This window comes from Brachionichthys hirsutus, unplaced genomic scaffold, assembly GCF_040956055.1.
Source record: "Brachionichthys hirsutus isolate HB-005 unplaced genomic scaffold, CSIRO-AGI_Bhir_v1 contig_1018, whole genome shotgun sequence".
NCBI lineage: Eukaryota > Metazoa > Chordata > Actinopteri > Lophiiformes > Brachionichthyidae > Brachionichthys > Brachionichthys hirsutus.
Genome location: NW_027180482.1, coordinates 86,872 through 109,358, shown reverse-complemented (window position 1 = coordinate 109,358; position 22,487 = coordinate 86,872). Strand labels below are relative to the sequence as shown.

The following is a 22,487-nucleotide window of genomic DNA, read 5'->3' as shown; positions in this document are numbered from 1 at the left end:
CTCTAATCCAACCTGGTCACTCCCAAGGAGAACCTCACTGCTCACAAATACTCGCTTCTGTACTTAGTCTAGCCTCAACCACCTTTTTCCCGTAACTTCATCGTATGACTCATCGGCTTTATCCCCCTATAGTTCCCTCAACTCTGTCTCCCTTCTTCGTGACAATCGGCCCCAGAACACTTCTCCTCCATAGCTTTTGCCCACTACTAATTCCACAGTGTGTTGGTAAAGGCCAGCAAAAACCAGAACCTTCTTGTTCGGGGTTAGATACAGTCATTACCTCCAGGTTGGGAGGTTCTGTTTTCCTCGTATCCGTTTGCGGCTTGATTTTTGTTTTTCATTCAAACATAGTGGAGGGATGGATCACAGGCCAAGGAAGACCCTGTTAACTGTTTCTGAAGGGGTGAGACTCAGGTTTTATAAGCTTAACAGACATTTGAAGGTTTGTTCTATTAAATATATAGTTTATATTTCGCCTAAGTTTAAAAAAGAAAATCAAGAGCCCAAGGTGACGTCTTCAAGTTGCTTATTTTCCTCAGTCTGAAACCAAAAAGCATTGATTTACAATCCATCCATCCATTTCCTTCCTCCTTTCCACCTTTCCGCTGGAGCCTATCGCAGCTCGCTGTGGGCGAGAGGCAGGATGCACCCCGAACGTGTCGCCAGCGCATCGTGGGATTTGCAAACCAGCAAATTCTCAAATGTGAGAAGCCAAAAACCAGTAAATGGAATTTGCTTGACTTAAAAGAAAAGTCAATATTTATTTAAACATTTTTAAGTTTGCATGTGGGTCGCACAAATATGAAATATGCAGCATCCCATCTGATTTCTGGAATATTTGGACTGGATTTAAATCCACCTCAGACAACATCAAACGTAATGTTCGGCCTCCAATTCAGAGGTTTATTCTGTATCTGGCTTCTCAAATCTCATTTCAATCTTTCACTTTGTCTTTTCCATTCCAGTAGTCCGAGTTGACCCTGCAGTTTATTCTGCTGAGTCAGCAGAAGGAGCGCCGCTGCTAGAAAGCAGCTTCATCGAGCACTGCTTCTCTTTTCACATGACTAAAGCTTTTTTAATCTGCGCAGCCTCAAATCTATTTTTGAATAATGCAAGAATGAAAGGCAGCCACTGTTGAACCCAACAATAAAATGCAAGAAAACAAGTATTAAAGTCTCAAACTGACCTAAAGATCATGAAGTAAAATGATAAGTTGTTCTGATGGTGGGTGTCTGGAGGATTTATGACCTCACAGATGAGTGTGATCAAACGCAGCAGGCTCCCGCCTCTGAATAACTCACTGATCATGGTGGTGCCTCCGGCCAACGCCGCTTTGGTGCCCTGGTAGAAGTCGTCAGCTGACGCCATGCCTCGATCGGGCATCTGGAAACGCGTGTGCACGTCAATGCCGCCCGGGATCAACATGCGACCCTGGGCATCGATGGTTTTTACTCCGCCGGGCACGATCAGGTTTTCCCCAATTTGTCTGAGAAGATCATCAGAAAGAAACCAAAATAAAAAAATAGGTTATTGCATCATGAAGACAAAAATGTCTGCTCTGACTGTAAAGCACGGTGAAATCTGTGACTTTATTCGAGTGTCTTCAACAAGTCAAACCCCCAAGAACTTACTTGATGACCCCATCCTCCATGTAGATGTCAGCGCTGAAGGACTGGTCATCATTCACGATCTTCCCTCCTTTGATCAGGAGACGATCGCTCTGCGAAGCCAAAAAGATGATTACGAGCCTCCGTGCATTTCACAGCAGTTAGAAGAATTCAAACGCTGCCAGTAAAGCACACGCTCATAAGGGTGAAGCAGATTTAGGAGCATTTCATGGAAGACGTTTTAGGAAATGTCACAGAAATTGATGGATGCATGCTCTAAAGCAGGGGTCAGGAACCTATGGCTCGCGAGCCATATATGGCTCTTTTGATGATCGCATATGGCTCGCGCTCAGATAAAAAAAAAAAGAATTTTTTTTTTTACTTGCCTTGCTAGTTTCTGGAGCCGAGGGTCGGACCGCCAAGGTCCCCGCCTTCGGCTGCCGCCCAGCTCACATTGCACCCGACCCCTCTGGTCCCTCCTATGGGTGGTGAGCCCACGGGAGGAAGGTCCCACGTAGCTTCTTCGGGCTATGCCCGACCGGGCTCCATGGGTGAAGACCCGGCCACCAGGCGCTCACCATCGTGCCCCACCCCCAGGCCTGGCTCCAGTAGGGGGCCCCGGTGACCCGCGTCTGGGCAAGGGAAGCCCAGGACCAATTATTTTATTCGTCATGAGGGGTTTTTGAGCCACCCTTTGTCTGGTCCCTCCCCTAGGACCTGTTTGCCATGGGTGACCCTACCAGGGGCATATAGCCCCGGACAACTGAGCTCCTAGGATCATCGGGACACACAAACCCCTCCACCACGATAAGGTGGCAGCTCAGGCTGCCACCTTATCGCTGCTGTTTGCAGACGATGTGATCCTGTTGGCTTCATCAGGCCTTGCCCTCCAGCTCTCACTGGATCGGTTCGCAGCCGCATGTGAAGCGGCCGGGATGAGAATCAGCACCTCCAAATCCGAGGCCATGGTTCTCAGTCGGAAAAGGGTGGAGTGCACCCTCCAGGTCGGGGAGGAGATCCTGCCCCAAGTGGAGGAGTTCAAGTACCTCGGGGTCTTGTTCACGAGTGAGGGAAGAATGGAGCGAGAGATCGACAGACGGATCGGTGCAGCGTCTGCAGTGATGCGGACCCTGCACAGATCCGTCATGGTGAAGAGAGAGCTGAGCCGAAAGGCGAAGCTCTCGATTTACCGGTCGATCTCCGTTCTCCTACCCTCACCTATGGTCACGAGCTTTGGGTAGTGACCAAAGAACGAGATCCCGGGTACAAGCGGCTGAAATGAGCTTCCTCCGTAGGGTGGCTGGGCTCTCCCTTAGAGATAGGGTGAGAAGCTCAGTCATCCGGGAGGAGCTCGGAGTAGAGCCGCTGCTCCTCCGCGTTGAGAGGGGCCAGATGAGGTGGCTCGGACACCTATTTAGGATGCCTCCTGAACGCCTCCCTGGTGAGGTGTTCAGGGCACGTCCCACCAGGAGGAGACCACGGGGAAGACCCAGGACACGCTGGAGAGACTATGTCTCTCGGCTGGCCTGGGAACGCCTCGGGATCCCCCCGGAAGAGCTAGAGGAAGTGGCCGGGGAGAGGGAAGTCTGGGTTTCCCTGCTTAGGCTGCTGCCCCCGCGACCCGGCCCCGGATAAGCGGAAGAAAATGGATGGATGGATGGATACTTGCCTTGCCCGTGCTGACCGCAGCTGGTTTGCACGCCCAGGTCGTGTGTCGTGTTTTTTGTTGTAAGTAACTTGTTCACTTGTGTCTGGATCTTATGTTCCATTTTCTTTGCGGCACCAGACAGTCGCCGTCTGTTAGTAATATATTTGCAAGTTCTGACAATCATGTAAGAGCAACATTAAAAAAGACACGTAAACATAGTTGTAGATGCAAAATGTGTGTATTGTGTTTCAATTCACATTAATGCTCTGAGGGAGGACGATGCAAAGGGCAGGGTGAAGTATAATTATTTGAGTTTGGAGGATAGCCATCTCGTCTTGAGTTTATCGGGCCTCATCAGATTTGACCCATGTTGCATATTTATATTTAGAATATTATGGTATTTCTTCTCTCTCAGTGTGTTGCAGGGGCATTTTGCACGGCTGGCATTTTATTGTGAAAAATCAAAGAGCGGAAGCACGCTGCCACTTTAAAAGTAGGCCGTCATCCCGCCATTAGGGGTGGGTGTGGCCAGCTGTGTGCACGGTGGCAGAGTGGACTTTGTTTGGCTCCACCTTAATTCCAGATTACTACTATTTTAATGTATTTTTACCTGGGACCTTCTTTTGGAATAAATGTGTGAAAAAGACGGGGCCCTGCGTTTGCTTCAAGAGGGCATCACTTGCTTTTTGGTTTTCTCTCGGCTGTGTATTATTACGTTGGGCTCCAGCCCCCCCTCGTCCTGTTTGCAGCTCCAGGTGTAAATGATCAATTCAGCCATCGCACCGTCTCTGTTCTCTGCTTTCTGGGGTCCGCTCACGTTAGTCCGTAACGTTCAGAGGCTTGTTATACTAGTTTATTACCTGCTTACCGCTTATACTGACATTTAGTTGAATTCACGTTTAAAATATATTGTATGGCTCTCACTGAAATAAATTTCCAAATATTTTGCTTTCATGGCTCTCTTAGTCAAAAAGGTTCCCGACCCCTGCTCTAAAGCAAAAAATGTGTACATTAAACACATTGAAAGTCCACTGCACCCTCAGTTTGGCCTTTTAAGGAGGCATTTTGATAAGGAGAACATGGCTGTGCAGCATCCTCTGGCTGATACTGGCTTTCTCACCTCCTCACATGCATGCAGACACCTATAAAGTCATGACACACACTCTTAAAACACACTCATAATCCAAGGCGGGGAGCGAGACGCAGGCGCTATCCTGTCACGTTTGGATAAGCACCAGGTTTTTGTGAGGATCTGTGAATAATGACGCTGTTTATAAAATAAGAGAGAGAATAAGAGAAAGGGAAAGCTGGAGGAGGAGGAAAGAGGAGAAGTGGAATAAAAGCTGTGGATGGGAGGAGTCTGTGTGTGTACAGTCTGGCTGCAGAAACACAGGCTGGAGAGTTGATGACTAACGGCGACTGAGCTGCAGTCTGTCTCAGACGTTCTGTCCGTCCTGTTTTACTGCATTCTCTCCCATTGTTGCCCATTTAGAGTGATAAACACCACAATAATATCACAGGAAGTAACGAGCCAAAGAAAGGAAATGAGCATAAAATACCCAGCATGCCACAGCGGCAAAAGCCCTGAACTGAACCAATGATGGGAAGTCAAGCAACAAAAGTCCATCAGCAGCAAAAGACACTTCTGTACTCGGCTGTTGGTGGGGGGGCGGGGAAACATTCCAAGAAGGAGTTGAAATTCAACTTGTAACCATGGAGATGGGGAGGAAAAACAACAACAGACAAATTCCTGAAGGGAAGAAAACATTACTCAGGCCCCACTCGAGATGCATTCTCATGGACGCGTTCATTACGTCAGAGAAGCCAACGCCTGCAGCCGAGCCGATTATTCTTTCATGCACTGTTCACGAATAGAAAGTCCATCCATTTAGGCCCGGCTCAACCACTGGAGTTGAATTACGAGTCGAATCTGTTTCTCAACCCAATTAGGAAAGTATAATTATTTATTTCTGTACAGTATGTCTTGATTGTTCCATATCATATATTTATGGGAAGAAAATTGTGCTTATATATTCGGGACCAAGCCAATAAAACTTGCTCATGAAAGGAGAGTTTTTCCTTGACGTTTGTCTCCATCAGGGGTCCCCAAACTTTTTCCTGTGAGGGCCAAATAACTTTTCCCTTCTCTGATTGGGGGCCGGGGTCAGTTTGTAACAGAAAAAGTGTGATGATCGCAGGGGTGCGTAACATAAAACTTTATTGTTTTCCAGCCACACATAACCAAATAACCCTCAATGGGTTCTTCACAGAAAAAAGTCAAGAAATAAATAATAACACTATGAAATAAACAATAACCAAATAAGCCTCCATGGAACATTAACTTTCTGTCGTGCTGTGCACAATCTTAACAGAAAAACTTCAGCTTGGTTGTCAGAGCAGAATCTCTTACTTAAATTACTCATATGAGCAGCCACTCAAAGCTCTTGTGTTCATTCCTTATAATCCATTTGTAGGTTCCAGTAGGCTTGTAGCCACTGTTTGCAGCTCCCTCTCATTCCTGTGAAAACCACAAAGCAAGCAGGCTGAGAAACCAGACTAAGTGATACAGCACAATACATTTCACTACCAGTGTGGTTGTGGAGATGGATTTTACTATGTTCATATTTGTTCATACTCAGAATGACTCATTCAAGTCAGAAAAGTGAGCTTACCTTTGTATGTTTATCAGTGTGAGCTGTGGGCCTGCATCTGGCTGGTGAGAAGCTGAATGTCAGGTTCCATTCTGGTCACAGCCAGTCTCAGACACTGATGCAGATGTTCATCAGTCAATCTTGATCTCATCGGATTTTTCAGCAGTTTCATGCGTGAAAAGGTTTGCTTGCAGACATATGTGCTGCCAAAAAGTGTGGACATCTTCATATCGTGTTTCTTTATGTTAGGGTACGTGTCATTTGGGAGGACAGCATAGAAGACAATGAGACTGTTGGGATTAAATGCGTCTTTGAGAACATCACAGTTCTGTAACTCGGCTAACTCAAACTGATAAGAAGGCTGGGCTTCATCAATGTCGGCAACAAAGGGTTTCTGGAAAAGACGGATTTCTTTTGCATTAACATGAAGTTCACGGAATCGCACACCAAACTCCTCCTTCAGCATTTCCAGTGCTCGCACACACCTTTCAGCTGGGAACGGGACGGCTGGGTTATCTGCAGAGAAGCTCTGTGTGACAGGGAGATGGATGAAGTTGTGCTTTTTCACTTGTTCCAAAAGCAGCACCAGTTTCACCTCGAATGCTTTTATGTGGGAATACATGTTGCAAATGAGTTTCCCCTGGCCTTGTAGCTGCAGGTTAAGGCTGTTCAGCATTTCTATCATGTCTGTTAAAAATGCGAGGTGCCATTTCCACTCTGGGTCGATCAGCTCTGGGACCGTTTTGTCTTTTGAATGAAGAAATGCATTAATTGCGGGTAGCAGCTCGTTAAAACGCCTCAAGGTCACAGTCAATAATACAGTAATCTCGAGCAAAGAAGAGATTACCTATTTGGGCTGTGTTCCCCCAACTGTCCACGGAAGGGTAGGTCTGTTTTTTTGTCTCATCTCCCCCACCCGCAGCTGCGTAGCTCAGGAAGCACCGCGGAGGAGGCGTGGAAAGATACTATAACGGCTTGCTCTCGCTCTCTCTAACTCAGTGCAAGGACGATCTGAGAGGAATATGTTTCTCCCGGGTTTCTCCCGGGTTACTATTACGTTAACTATTACGCTCTGTTCTACTTTTCTCTACTCTGCTTCATAAAGGAACAATCCGGAGGAGGAGGAGGAGGAGGAGTGGAGTGTCAGTGGCAAGGGAAGGGGGCATGGGGGATTGCACCCTACCCTCCTTACTGACCAAAAAGTTAAAAAAAAAATCATATAGTAATAATTATTAATTAATTTGATTAAGTAATTAATTAATATTTTATACGAGGCCAAAGGTCATTATCAATTTATTAATTTTTTTTATTAATTATTAATTTTCATATTGGGTCAAATGTCAAATATTAGGTCAAAGGTCAAAGTCGTAAATCTTTTTTGACTAAAGGATGTACTCATCTTCTCTCTCATGCTTCTTCTGGTCCTGAAGCACAACGGAGACGAGGATCTGTACTCAAATCTAGAGAGCCCGTGTAGAATGTGCACGTCAAAGCCGCTTTAACGCTAACACGTGCTAAGGCGGTGGCTAAGCGTCAGCCGTGCAGCAAAGCAGGTTGAAGCTTCCTGACAGAGATGCTGCTCGGTGTCATCCAGCCGGAGGTGCACTGGAACTCAGGCTCGTTCATTAGCATCCTGCACCCGGCTGACCAGGAAGAGCTCCTCAGCAGCCGAGGCTTCAAGTCACCTAAAGTCAGCTGAGAAGCGAGCTGAGTCGGGATGACGGCGAGCCGGCCTGTCGGATCCTGTCGGATCCTGTCGGATCCTGCATGTGTTGGTGTGTTGTTCCTGCCAGGATGTCCGTCTGTTTCTCACTCAACGGGAATCAGAGTCATTTGATTTTGAACCGATACCGAGTCCCGGTCCAACAATAATTCACACACACACTCACACGTACGGACAATTTAGTGTCACCAATTCAATCTTTAGCATTTTGTGAAATGTGAAATATAATAAAACACCATTTTCTTTTGCCTCTTAATATTCTCTGCATGGCAGCCCCCTGCAGAGGTTGTCGCCCCCTGCAGTAGCATCACAGCAGATGGACATGATGCATGTTTGTTTGTTATGATGATCACAGCGCTGACCACTGTGCCACCGCATGTTTATATTATGTGGTTTAGTTGTTGCCTTTGGTTTGATTAGTTTATTTGTTTTTGTTGTGTCTTTCACCTTTATGGATATCCACTGACAGTTCAGGGTTGGTTTGGGTGTCTTTAAGAGTTGGTCCACATGGTGGCGCCAAACTCCATCAGTTGTGTGAACAGTGTAAGCTACAGGGCCAGTTTGGGCAATAACAGCGGCAGGAATCCGTTTGACTTTGTCCTGGTAGTTTCTGGCGAGCACTGTCTCTCCTGGTACAAAATCTCCTTCACCTTTATGCTGCTTTTTCCTCCACCGCACGAAATCAAAAGTCCCCTCCGTGAACCGCAGCGCCGTCCCCGGGGCACCGGCACCGGAGGCTCAGACGTTCAAGTACACAGTTTAGTAGTAAAACAGTAATACAGCTAAATATTGTCTGAACTAACGCCGTAAACTTCAACTCAACACGAGTTGAGTATTTTTACATTTCGGACAATAATTAACAAATCTTTGTTTGAACATTGTAACAAAGTGCAGGAAACTCAGCAGCACGTCTAATAAAATGAAATTAAAATTATATTAATGACCTTCCTGAAATGTTAAATAAAATAAAGCTATAAAGTAAATAAAACAAAGTTAAATATTTTTTACAGAAACGTGGTTATTAATCCCAATTGTGCAGCATTAGTTTGTGATGCAAAATCAAAGTTCTGCATGCTCTCTAGTGAGACGACTTCTCTTGGGCTCATAAATTTCAATATGCGTGCTCTCCGGAGTTTCTTCACTCGCAAACCTTCGTGTCCACGAGCGCCCTTCATGGACGGCTCGCTGCTGATTGGCTGTTTTACCCGTGCAACCAATCAGATGTTGCTGTGGGTGGGACAATGCTGGAGTCAGAGGCGTGACTGCAGGCAGAGAGGCGTCGCTGCATCAGAGCCAAAATAGGCCGAAGCCAGTTTTACATTGATCTCTCATCGGTTGATGCCGATATATGTCAAAAGGCCGAATATCGGCCGATATAACCGGCCCGGACGATTATCGGTCGATCCCTACTCATGTCGTCGTATGTCTACGTTTGTTTTGTCACAGCATCGTCATCCTCCTTTTGTTGTCCCTCCAGATCGCCCACAGCCTCGTGTCTGTAAGACGGAGTCCAGCATGGACCAAGAGGACCCAGAGCTTCTCCACCTGAAAGAGGAACCGGAGGAACTCCACATCAGTCAGGAGGGAGAGCTGCTTGGACTGAAGCAGGAGACCGATGTCGTCATGTTGACTCCTACTCATGAGGAAAATGACCAGCGTGACGGTCAGGCTCTCTCCGTGAAAGCTGAAGATGGTGCAGCACCGACAGAGTCTGTTGTCAGCATGCCGGTTATAAGCTCTGTGGTAGGAGCAGCAGACACTGACCTGCTGATCTCTAACAGCTCTCACCTGTCTGTCAGCCATGATGAAACAGGTGAGACAAGCAGAAACGATGTTAGGATTGAGCCCCAGTTCCAAACCCAGAGAACAAATAACACCAGTGAGAAGCCACATGCTTGCACAGTTTGTAACAAGAGTGACACAACATGTGGGAGCTTGAAAGTCCACATGAGAATCCACACAGGAGAGAAACCTTACATTTGTGAAATGTGTGGAAAAGCTTTTAAACAAAATTCGAATTTGAGAATCCACACAAGAGAGAAACCTTACATTTGTGAAATGTGTGGAAAAGCTTTTAAACAAAATTCCAATTTGAGAATCCACACAGGAGAGAAACCTTACATTTGTAAAACATGTGGATAAGCTTTTGAAGAAAATTCCAATTTGAGAAAACACATGAGAATCCACACAGGAGAGAAACCTTACATTTGTGACACATGTGAAAAAGCTTTGAAACAAAATTCCGATTTGAGAAAACACATGAGAATCCACACAGGAGAGAAACCTTACATTTGTAAAACATGTGGAAAAGCTAAAGTTAGAAAGGACTAAAGTTTTGAAACGTTCAAAACACATCAAGCGAGTTTTTGTTCTGGAGAAGAATGTTTGAGACAGAGTTGTTGGAAATTGAGTTTTGTCTTTTGGAGCCTGCTGTGTTGTTTGTCAATGAATAAAGTTGATGTTCATTATTTATTCATGACTTATTTAGAATAAAGATACTGCCGTCACCAGAGCACGGGGGCGGTGCCGTCACCATTATGGCGCCTCAGAGGTCACGTTTTTAACGGTGTTTGTTAACTCGGTCCAGTCGTTGATGATTTTGTCCTCTGGTGTGAGGAATCCTTCCTCCAGCTAAATATAGCTAAAACTAAAGACATGCTGATTGACTTTAGGAGGAAACCTCATCAGCGGGACGTTACTCTAATTAATGGTCAGGTCATTGAGCAGGTGCAAGCATACAAGTACCTTGGGACAATCATTGATAGCAGATTGAAATTTGTAGAGAACAGCAAAGCAGTGAGTAAGAGGGGTCAGCAGCGACTCCACTGTTTGAGGAAGCTGGCTTTATTCAGGATTGACCAAACTATCATGAAAATGTTTTATCACTCCTTCATTGAACTATCATGACGATGTTTTATCACTCCTTTACTGAACTATCGTGACGATGTTTTATCACTCCTTTATTGAACTATCATGAAAATGTTTTATCACTCCTTCATTGAACTATCATGAAAATGTTTTATCACTCCTTCATTGAACTATCATGACGGTGTTTTATCACTCCTTCATTGAACTATCATGACGATGTTTTATCACTCCTTTACTGAACTATCGTGACGATGTTTTATCACTCCTTTATTGAACTATCGTGACGATGTTTTATCACTCCTTTATTGAACTATCATGAAAATGTTTTATCACTCCTTCATTGAACTATCATGAAAATGTTTTATCACTCCTTCATTGAACTATCGTGACGATGTTTTATCACTCCTTTATTGAACTATCATGACGGTGTTTTATCACTCCTTTACTGAACTATCGTGACGATGTTTTATTACTCCTTCATTGAGAGTGTTGTGTCCTTTTCTTTGGTGTAGTGGTTTGGCCAGGCTACTCTGAAACAGAAAAAGGGGTTGAATGTTATTGTTAAATGGTCAAGTCGTCTGCTTGGGGAAGCTCAGAGCAGCCCTGCATCCTTGTACAGTCGGCAGGTGCAGAGGATCGCCTCCTCCGTGTTACAGGATGACCCCCCCCCCCCCCCCCCCTGTACGGTCATTTTGCCTCTCTGGCCTCTGGGCGGAGGTTACTAGTGCCAAGGTGCCGAACTCAGCGGAACAAAACTAGCTTTGTCCCGACTGCGGTTGGTTTGCTGAATAAGCATTAGTCTGTATTTCTTTTTATCTTTTTATCAGGTTTATTTTAATCAGTCTTAAATCTTGTGTTGTAATTTCTTTTATTGTGGTTTGCAAACTTTATTTTAAATTAATTTTATTATGACATCTTGGTTTTACTGGCGCTGATGAAATATTTGAGCACTTTTAACGGCTTGTATAAATTTTAGATGTATGTTTGCTGGTCTAAATGGACATTGGATGTTTTAACTATCTCACAGCGAAACAAATCTACCTTCGGGTATAAAGTAACCTTGAACCTTGAACCTCTGTTCGTTTGTTTTTACGGACAAACTGCTGGATGGATCGTGATGAAAACTAAATCTGAAGATGGGTCTGGGTCCCAGACCCCCTTAAATTCTGAGCACAATCCAGATACTGGATATATCTGATATATCAGATATATATATAGATATATCTGATCCAGAATGAGGTCAGGAACAAATATTACATTTTAACATTAAACCCATTTATGGATTCAAGAATCAGTTAAAAATAAACATCAACTCTGATTCACTTTGACTTTTCATGGTCGGTGTATAAAGACAGCAAGAACAATCTAGATTCTAGAACCTTCTGGTGCTGATCCAGATCACCATGTGGACGGTGTGGATCCAGTTAGGAGGGGAACGAGCTGCTTAGGGGAGGTCTGTGCTCTCCGAGGGCTTTTCTAGTTCTAGTCTAAGTTGGTATGTTTTTTTTTTTTTTTTTTTCAAAATCTTTTTATTTTCTTATGAACACATAAAACATTGAAGTACAGCATGTACAAATACTCATACACATACAATGTACACATATCCATACACACTTACATTGATAATTAAAATAATAAAAACTGACACCAACAATGGAGACAAAAAAGAAAAGAAAAGGGGGGGTGGGTGGGAGGAGTGAGGGGGGGGGTCAAGCTAGTCATATCTATGCATTTGTATGTTTATTTCTGTTTATTTTTGCTGAAGTACTCCAAAAACGCATCCCACGTCAAATAAAAGTCATCTACCCTCCGTTTCAGTTCGAATTTAATCTTCTCCAATTGAACGTGCTTCATTACATCATTTAAGAGATTTAAGTAGGACGGAGGTTTTTTTTGTTTCCAGTTTAATAGGATCAATCTCCTAGACAACACTGTAACAAATTTAACAACCGTTTTTTGCCTGTTTGAGAGACCAGTCAAGGCCGAGGGAACTCCAAACAATGCCAACACAGGATCAGGCTGTAGTTGTGTCTGACAAATGTTCGACAACATGTTAAATATCTTGGCCCAATAAGGCATTATGTCAGGACACTTCCAGAACGTATGAGCCAGTGTGGCCTGCTCTCGGCCACACCGGTCACAAGCAGTGTTCACCCCTGGAAACATTTTGGAGAGCCGCACTTTAGAGAGGTGTAGTCTGTGCAAAACTTTGAACTGCAGAAGTCCATGCCGAGCACAAACTGAAGATGAGTGGACGTTGACCTGAGCTGCAGTCCATTGAGAGGCAGTGATGTTTATCCCGATACCCTGTTGCCAGGCCTCCTTTAGATGATCAAGTGAAGGCATGTATTCCTTGTCTGATATTTCGTGACGTATTTTAGAAATTGAACCTTTTTTCAGCGGGTCTTTTGAGAGTACAGTGTTCATCTCGGAGTCAGGGGGCCGAGAGGGGAAACCAGAGAATTTTGCTTTAACAAAGCTACGAATTTGTAAACACTTGAAAAAGTCCATATTTTCAATTTTGTACTTTTCTCTCAATTGCTCAAAGGTTGCGAATTTTCCACTAACATACAAGTCCTGCATGGAATTTATCCCTTTGGCGCTCCATCGATGAAATGAGACCTTACTGAGTTCTGGACCAAACTCATGATTATGTGTGATCGGGGTCAATGTTGAGATCTCCTGCCAATTAAAATGTCTCCTAATTTGATGCCAAATCTTAACTGAATGGGAAACCACAAGGCTTTTGACCTTGGGTTTATTATTTTCCAAGGAGGCATAAAGCAATGCTTGTAATGAGGTAGAATTGCAACTCTGATTCTCCATCTCTACCCAGTCAGCCCCCTGCGAATTGCACCAGAAAGACCTAAGTTGGTATGTTTTTAAAGCTGATGTGCCGTTCCTGACATTTTGGCCATTGCCACGGCGGCAGCATAAAAAATGCAGCCTGGGTGTCACCGAACTTTTCAACCGGCATGTGTGCGACAACTCGTGTTTGTGGATGCCTGTGTGTGTGTGTGTGTGTGTTGTTTAGTGTCGGGGTGTGTGTGTGTGTGTGTGCGTGTGTGCTGTTGAGTGTCGGTGTGTGTGTGTGCGTGTGCGTGAGTGTGTTTGTCGTCTTTAACAGCATGGCAAAGTTGAATGCCGAGGGTTGACGAGCTGGGCTCGTCAACTTGTCGTCTTCTGCGTTGCAAAAGCAATAGCCCCGCCCCTTACGCCTAGGATAGGCGCTCGGGCCTCATTAACATATGAACGCTAAGCAATGTGCTCATACAAAGAGAAATGAAAGACAACAAAGGACTGTTTTGTAAGGAAACCTTTATGTGTGCTTTGTGAAACTCACTTATTACAGACAGAAGGCGTTGCAGTTTCCAGTACAGCAGATAAGGTTTGATATTAAAGAGTACAAAAAAGAGAAAATCACAATTCCAGAGTTCTCTTCTCTCCAACTTCACAGGGAAAATAGAACAGAAAAAAAGAGAAATAAGCTTTTGGTCCAAGTCTGTTCTCCTCAGTTCCGTCCCTGCATGTCCCTCCCTTGGTCTCCCGCTCCTCTCCCCCTAACACTCACCCAAACATTAGACAAATCGGTTTTAAACAGGAGCTTTCACAGAAAGGGCCTGATCGATGCACACAACCCCAAATATTTCCAAGAATTCAGATTATGAACACATCATGATTGCATAGATTTGAACTAACAATTTGATTATATTTATTTGTTTTGCACCTAATGGAACGTTAACGGAAAGACCCCTCGCCGATCTTGACTCTCCCTCCTTGCAGTACATTTTCTTTCCCTTTTTTCAGAGACAAAGGGCGGATGGAGTGGAAGGGTGGGGGAGAGAAGTGGGGGAGAAGGTGAGGCAGGGAGAAAGTAAGAGGGGGACAGGGCTGTCGCAACCAGTAGGCACATTTATTTTATTACTTACACAATATTTGCGAAAAGTCACATTAGTATCCGTCAAGTGCATATTACCCTTAAAGCCCAGGAAGTGTGATAACCTCCATTTAGCCAATCAGATGCAGACATGACAACACGTACGCATTCCTGCACGCGTGTACGCAATCTCTGATCTACCTTTCATTACTTCTGCTTTACCCATCATATATAGTTTTGAGCACCAAGACACCGACCCCTAGTTGGAGTTATAGTTTCACAGAAGCAAATATGTGTGGATAACTTTGTTTTTGTCATGGCCATTAGGCAAACGCGTCCCCGCTTGGCAGCTACAAATCGTTTTCTCCATGATTATTTCCCGCTGGTTCAAAAGAACAAAAAACAAGCAAACCCTGAAAAGACTTCTGGAAGCTCAAACCTATCCGCTGGTGGAACTGCCCTCTTTGTGTCACCGTCACTGGCTTTTCTTTTCCAATGTCTGTTTTTGTTGTTGTTTTCCCCCCATTTTATTAGAATTTCTTTTTTTAAATAATCGTCACTCTACTTTGCCACATTGGAAAGCCTGTGATCATGATTTCTCTACTACCGGGACCATGTGTCATTCATCGCACTGACAAAAATAAGTATATACAGCGCTGAGTCCATCGTTCCCCCCCAACCACCCACCCGACTGCATCGGAAAATTAAAAAGAGAAAATGAACAAAGGCAGGAGGAGGAACAGAACGGAGGTTAGACGGTCACCTTATCCAGCAAATCGGCAATTACGGGTAAATGTGGAATTTATCCTCTTAAGACCCCCCAGCACATATCTCTATAGGATCTAATACATAAACCTCACCAGTAGCCTCGTCAACCCCCCCTCCCCCCGGCAAGAAGAGGAAAGAAAAAACATTATAAAATAAACAAATTAGCATAAGTATCAGATTAGCTTGTGTCCCCCCCGGTCATAAACCCCTCCCCCATCTGACCCCACAAAGGCAAAGAGGGTGAAGCTAAGGACCCACGCCACAGCTGGCCCTGGATACGCCTGCTCAGACCAAAGCTTTCAATCCATTTAGAACACGAGCTGGAAAACATTCAGCAGAAGCCAAAGCTAACTACAGTTCGATCAACAAGCTCATTCTTAAAACAAATTCTGATGATTTCTAAACTTAAACAAGCAGGGGCACCTCGCATCTTTCCAAAAGCTCGATTCCTGACATCCCCTCTGCACACAGAAGATCTCTCTACCTCCCCCCCTCTCTCGCCTGTGCAGTCCTCCTCCTCGTCTGCTGCCCCCCCCCTCTACAGGTCGCTCTCTCCATACAGGGCGGTGGAGAAGGACATGTAGTCGAGGGCTCCGGGGACAGCGTCCGGCCCAGCGTACGGCGCCATGCGGGCGATGCAGTACTCGGCCTGGTCCGGGGGAAGCTCCCTCCTCAGCTCCTCAGCCGTGATGAAGCTCTGGTACAAAATGGAGTTTGGTTCAGAGATCGCCGTGCGACTACGAACATCCCTTAACAGGGATCCGGTTATAGATTATCATTAAATGTTTTTCAAGGTGTTAAATGATGTCATCTGCATAAACTAAGAACATGCAAAAAACGTGCACCTTCATGCAATTAGGATGTAATATAACTCTAATATAAGAAGTTTGTTATTTTATATTACAAATTCAGTTAAAAATCATTGAATGATGCACCTGTTGCTCACACACACACACACCTTATCACCGGCCAGGATCTTGAAGGAGGCGATGACCTGGTCTGCCGTGTCGGTATCAGTTGTTTCCCTCGACATGAAGTCAATGAAGGCCTGGAAGGTGACGGCCTGGCTGCAGTTGGGGTCCACGATGCCCATGATGCGAGCAAACTCTGCCTCGCCCTGGCAACCGAGCAAAAAGACAGCTTAATCCGGGACAGGCGGCAGCTCCCACTCGGACACACAGGTGTGAAGGCGAGTGTGTAAAGCATCGGGACCACCACGATGCAGACGCTGCCAGAAAAGCAAGGTGAAAAGGTGCAGCCGCCGCCCCAATGCTTTATATTTCCACCCTTCTGACATGAGCCCAAACACACGTAACATGATCGCTAGTTAATGTCAATGGGGGGCACAAATAAATGAGGGCGGGGGCCGAAACAGAAGCACATCCAGGAGACAGCAGGGTGCCTACAGGATGGGGGTAGATCAGGGAGACAGCAGGGTGCCTACAGGATGGGGGTAGACCAGGGTGCCTACAGGTGAACATGCTACAAAAGTAACATTTATCTTGCTTAAAAAAGTACAGCTGAATCAGTTTAAAATTGTAAATATTAAAATAAAACAATATCAAAGCTCTTCTTCTGCAAATGAGGGAGGTCTTTGAATAGGAACTCAATCAGGATCTCTGTGGACACCCTGAGCGTGCGTCGTGCGCCGTGCGTCATGCTAGCAGCAGTACCAGGCTGTTTCCAGTGGAAATGAGGAGAGCTCGGAAATCATCCGAGACCATCTGTCCTGATCGCTTCTGTTGGGGGGGAGGGGGGGGGGGGGGGGGGGTCGACGGAGGCAGATTCAAGGTAGGTGCAAGTGGCAGAAATGAGGAAGAGTGATGAGTCGAGGATGAGGAGAGATGGTAAAGTTGTAGAGAGTCAAAGCAGAGGAACAGAAATAGAACGGTGAGTAATGTTTTGGGAAGTGACAAAAAGATAATGAGAGAAAAAAGGAGCAAAAAGAGTTAGACAAAGTTTGGGAGCAAAGTAAACCCTGAGTGGTCTGCTCAGAGGGAGAGGAAGCACAAAGAAACAGCGACCCCCAGTGGACAGACAGAGACAACATCTCCCTGCTGATGGACTGGACCCCGGCTGATCCGGAGCGAGTCAGGAGCCTCTGAGCAGGAGCGCTGGCTGAGCACAGCTTCCATTACACATAGTCTGACAGCAGAATGGAGTCAGAGGCATCCATTTCCAACGAAACATTTCTGTTTTGGTTGGTTGCTCATTTTAAAAGGTGTAAATTAATTAACACGGCAACATCTTTCTTCATCTGAAATTTAGAAACCTACAATCCAGCTGTGTTGTCTCCACACAACACACAACACACGACACACAACACACCTTAATTGATCAGGCCATAGAGGAAGTTCTCGATGCTAATGTAGGGCATTCAGACTGCAGCTCGCTTTGATGAGCTGACCATGCTGGCCGTGCTCGCCGCTCTGCTCTCCTGCTCAGAGACCTGACAAGCCCCTCCTCTTTCCCTTCATCCTATCCCGGAGCTCCTACCTGCTTGTCGTTCTCCACATCGTGGCCCAGACTGATCAAACAGGCTTTGAACTCCTCGGCCATCAGGGCACCGCTGTGGTCCTGAGATTGGCCAAACACCCAATGACAAAGTGCCATGTCATGAGGATGAACCAATAACACAAGGATGGTGGCGGGCGTGATCCGCAGCATGCACGATGACGACGTGGGGGAAGTGGGGACAGACAGACATTCATGGGGATTTAGACAACATCAATTTACAAAAGCTACCAAATGACAAACCATTAAAAACATGAACATTTTTCATGCGTCTATAAGAGGCAACGCATCGTGTTATTTATGAGAATGCATTAAAATGCATAGGAAAAATGAACCTTTCTGATTAATAACATGGTGTAGGGGTAATATCAATACAGAAATACCCTGACATACGAGTATAATGCGTTCCAGGACCGAGCTCGGAATGCAACTCGCTGGTATTTCAAATAAATATCTTCCCATATAAAATAAGTTAAAAAAAAAAGATGAATCCATTCCGGCCACCTAAAAACACTCAAATCAATGCTAATAACAATAGAAATAACTTTTTTTACACACACACAATGAAAAATAAGATATAAAGTATTACTGTAACATAAAATGTGGTTTCATTATGAGTTTTACCGTCGAGAGACGATAGCGTCTCGAGTCAGCATCTACGCATCTCAAAGCAAAATATTGTGGATGGCTCGTATCCTGGAAGGCTCGTATGTCGAGGCATTACTCTGCTCTACTGCGCCACATTCAGCCTTTTAGCATCGTTTCATATGCTTGTGTCGATTTGTCTTCATCCATGTGTTTGGGATGTCGGCCGTATTAAGGTGTGTGAGATAATAAAAGGTTCTTGGTGAACACAAGATGCTAGCCCAGCTAGCCCAGCTAGCCCAGACGCTGCTGACTGAACACACAGTTGGATGTCCTTGGGCGTGTTCATGCATCGCCGTGTCAGAATCAGAATCACAAACACACCCTGGAGTGAGATGCAGAGTGATGGTGACAGGGTGAGGTTCACGGGCTCCTACACTACGCTCACACTGCAGGCTGACGTGACCCAAATCCGCCCCAGTCTGAACAGCCAGGTCGCATTTATCCGACCTACACGTCACTGATGCGTTACACACATACATATTGTGCGACTCCGCAGCCACGCGTTTCTTTGTAGAGACGTTGCTGCTACTGCCCCACAAGACGCCATGGCTAAAAAGCTGGGCTCTCTGCCTTTTTAATCTTCTTCTTAAAAATAATGGGCTGTAAACGCACTGCTCCGGTTGGACAACAGTTTAAGAAGCGCCACACCCGTGCCACCTTTACGTCCATTTAATTCCAAATATGAACCAACGCGCAAAAAAAAGCCGAATTGAGCATTAAGCCCTGCAGTGTGAACGTAGTGATCAGATCAAACATGGATGCTGACATATGCCAACACTAAAGAAAATGTTCTGACTGCTATTTACAAAGAGATGAAATAAATATTCTGATCGGAGTGGAAATCAGGAAAAGATGAAACGATGCACAAAAGGCAAAGCACGACCTAGAACAGATCCACAACAAAGGTAACATTCCATCCTCTTTCCAGAGACCCCCCCCAAATAACAACCACGCCTTTTCTGCATCTGTGAAAAGTACAGCCAAATTGCAGGCTAACCTAGAAGCCATCCATCCATCGCTAGTTCCTGTACAGCCGGTCACGCGCTCCCCTGTGTAGAACATCAGGGTGAAACCCGCATGCTTGGCTGCTCGCTCTAAACATTCATTCACTAATAATAGAAACCACATCTGTACATACCAACAGAAAACATTAGAAACAGCGCCAGCATGTCCAACTATTAATATTAGCACTGCTGTTTATATTAGTATTAATAAAAAACAAAATCAGTTTGTTGACTGATGATGTTTGTCAGGAAACAAGACTCCATTTAATAATTAAGTAATAAGCAAGCATCGCCCGATAACTATAATACGTATATTTACTGCTCTATGTATTGTTAAGCAGTATATTAGGGTCAGTTTTTCTGCTCCTGACTAAAAGTATTGTATGGATAGAATTTGGTTGTGTTTTTCTTAGCTGATTTTTGTTCAGGTTTTGTAACTACACCGACAAAAGCAAATATAATTCTGCTTAGCAACCAACTCAAGTACTGAAGCTCCTAATAAGTTGAGCAACCAATACTGGCGGTCAATAAGCTGTGACCCCAGAGCTCCGGCCCCTGACCTTGTCAAAGTGGTTGAAGGAGGCGCGGTACTCGTAGAGCTGCTCCTGGCTGATGCCCTTAGCGTCACGCGTCAGGATCTGGTTCTCAATCTCATTGATGGTTCTGGCAATGGTGGTCAGCAGCTGCTCCCAGCCCACACGGAGGTGCTGTCGGGACGGAGGAGAAAAAAGCACACAAAAAAGGGCGAACGTAAAGGACACAGCATTAGAAATGGGGGGAAACAGAGGAGGAATGTTGTTGCACACCGTCTTAGAACAGACAAAAGTTTTGGCTGTAACTAAGGATTATTGAGCGTGCATGACTCTGCACAAACAATCAGGTTGGTTAGGGAGTGTGTGTTACCTCCATTGTGTAGGAAGTGTATTTGTTGTCAAAGATGAGAGCTTCCTGGATGAGCTGGTGGGATCCCTCGACTTTCTTCATTTCAGGAGAGTAAGACATGATGCTCTCCTGGTACTCTTTCAAGTTGGTGAGCTGGTCCTCCAGAGTGCCGTTCATTTCAATAGATATCCTGCCAATTTCCTACAAGCACAGACAGACAGTATTAACCATGCAGCCACGCCTACGAATGTAAATGAGTCATTTCGGGAAAGCAGCTGTGGGAATAACGCTTCCCACAGTCCCCTTTGTTTAACTCGAGTGAAACGGGATGGTTTCTGCCTGAGATGAACAGAAAACAGAAAAGCGCTGCCGTCTCGATGCTCACGGGGACAAGTTCAAGTGCCTGAAAATAAAGTGCTTAAACTGCTTCAAGGATGTTGGGTCTAAACCTGCCAGAAATGCCGAGTCATTATTAATCAGTAATAATGAGGATACTTTGCTGTGACTGTAAAACACACCGTACTCCTCTTGGAATATTTGTATCAACTTTCGACTGAAGTAATTGCGTGTACTATGAGACAAAAAGAAACTGTGATTTCTTTTTTTTTTCTGTCACAAATATGCAAGCTTTTTAAAATGACGACCTGGAAGCACATTTGTGCCGTTTCAAACCGCTGCAATCCTGTTAAATCTGTCTCATGAGCTCACATTTTCACAATGTTGGCTTGAAAGGCTGTGACAGCTGTGCAAAGATGAGACGCTTAAATACAACAGGGAACGCGGGCTAATCCGTTACCTCCATCTTGGCCTGTATGTAAGCACCGACTGTGTTGGCCTGGGTCGCAAACTTGGCTCTTAGCGAGTCGTTGGAGTTCTGCTTGTCCAGCTCACCCTGCAGGGCTTTGTCACGCAGAGGCACCAATTCAGCAGCCTGCGAAACAGACACGTGGAGAAACGATAACACCTGCGGCTGTGCCGACACACACAAAGCAACAGCTGGATAAAAAAAGTAGGCCATCCAGACGCCGTATATAAAGGCGTTCGCTTTGTCCGACGACAGAATCTAATCTGATCAGCGAGCACAAAAAAGAAAAACCTCCCAATGAAAAACAAGGATTCCCTTTTAATCACTTCACTAAATGCTTGAGTGGAAAAGCAGGCCTGTGTCAGGTACGCGCCACCATCGTTGGCTCACTAATCTGCAGGATTAGCGTTACGCAAAGTTCAACGAGAGCTGTGTGATTTCCTGGCATCAAGCAAAGGCTGCACGAACTCAATGGAGCAATTCAGTTTAGTCACAGGACAGTCAGGAATAAGAAGGAAAAGAATCCTCTGGTGGTTAGACAGCACAAGCGCCCAACCTTTGACCACTTGTCATCGATGCTCTCAGACGTGATGGTGGTGTAGGGGTTCGCGCCACTCAGCTTGATGCCATTGTTTTGGGCGGTCTTCTGCACCTCAGCCTGAATGGACTGGATGGCCTCTCGTTCCTTGTTAGCCTCATCCAGAGTGGACTTGAACTGATCATGGGCTGTAATCAGACCCTGAGGAAAGTAAAAAAATACAAATACATGTTGGGTTTTACCTCCATACAAGAACTGGAACACAATCTTTCAAGCGAGCTACCAGCTGTGCTGTGTCGTCAGGTTTCTGGACCTCAATAATATTTTAGGGTGCGTTTGTTTTGATGATTAACGTGATAAGTGCCACTTATTTGGGACGCATCCTCATTCCGTTCAACGTCTCGCCCACCTGGATCTCATCAACGTTGTGGACGATGAACATGTCCTGCAGATCCTCCATCGCTCCCTCCATCCAGTTATTGAAGGGGGCTGCTCTCTTTGCAAACTCAAGGTAAAGTTCATCAATCGTCTTGAGCTGCTCCTCAGTCCTCTGTTGAAAGACACGGGTTTAATTTGCACGGGGCTCTCGGGGCCGCGGTCCACAGAACATCGGGGTGAAACCGGGACTTCAGATACAGCCCAGTCTGCTCGGTGTGACAGACAACTGGACTGCTCAATGAGACGTGCATTACTTTAGCAACACGTCTTCTACAGACCGACACACGCAGCTGAAGCTACAGACTAAGGGCTACCTCCAGGTTCTCTTTGCGACCCTGGGTGAACAATCCCAGGACGTCCCACTGGTCACAGATATTCTTACAGCGAGCATTGACACTGGCAGAGTCGTAGTATTCCAGCTCACTAGAGAAACAGAGCAGAAGAGGAAGGGGTTTAAAAGAGCCAGTAATAAAGGGCTTTCCTCTGTGGAGGTCTTCTTATAGCAGAGCGTCGCTT

At 45.4% G+C, this 22,487-nt stretch overlaps 1 protein-coding gene across 2 annotated transcripts in view; it reads right to left on the bottom strand.

Moving 5' to 3' along the window:
- Positions 1–13,795: 13,795 nt before the first annotated feature.
- LOC137915365 (alpha-actinin-4-like) overlaps positions 13,796–22,487 on the bottom strand; it is a 50,307-nt gene continuing 41,615 nt past the window's right edge. The window contains exons 14-22 of one of the 2 annotated variants that reach the window (XM_068758702.1): positions 22,286–22,394; positions 21,943–22,083; positions 21,552–21,734; positions 20,987–21,121; positions 20,212–20,391; positions 19,869–20,015; positions 17,639–17,719; positions 16,101–16,259; positions 13,796–15,839 (exon numbers count right to left, since the gene is read on the bottom strand). In XM_068758702.1, the coding sequence (XP_068614803.1) occupies positions 15,681–15,839; positions 16,101–16,259; positions 17,639–17,719; positions 19,869–20,015; positions 20,212–20,391; positions 20,987–21,121; positions 21,552–21,734; positions 21,943–22,083; positions 22,286–22,394 (1,294 nt within the window). In that variant the 3' untranslated portion in view covers positions 13,796–15,680. Of the gene's footprint in view, positions 15,840–16,100; positions 16,260–16,815; positions 16,882–17,638; positions 17,720–19,868; positions 20,016–20,211; positions 20,392–20,986; positions 21,122–21,551; positions 21,735–21,942; positions 22,084–22,285; positions 22,395–22,487 lie in introns of both variants that reach the window. The other variant, XM_068758703.1, reaches the window with a different exon arrangement.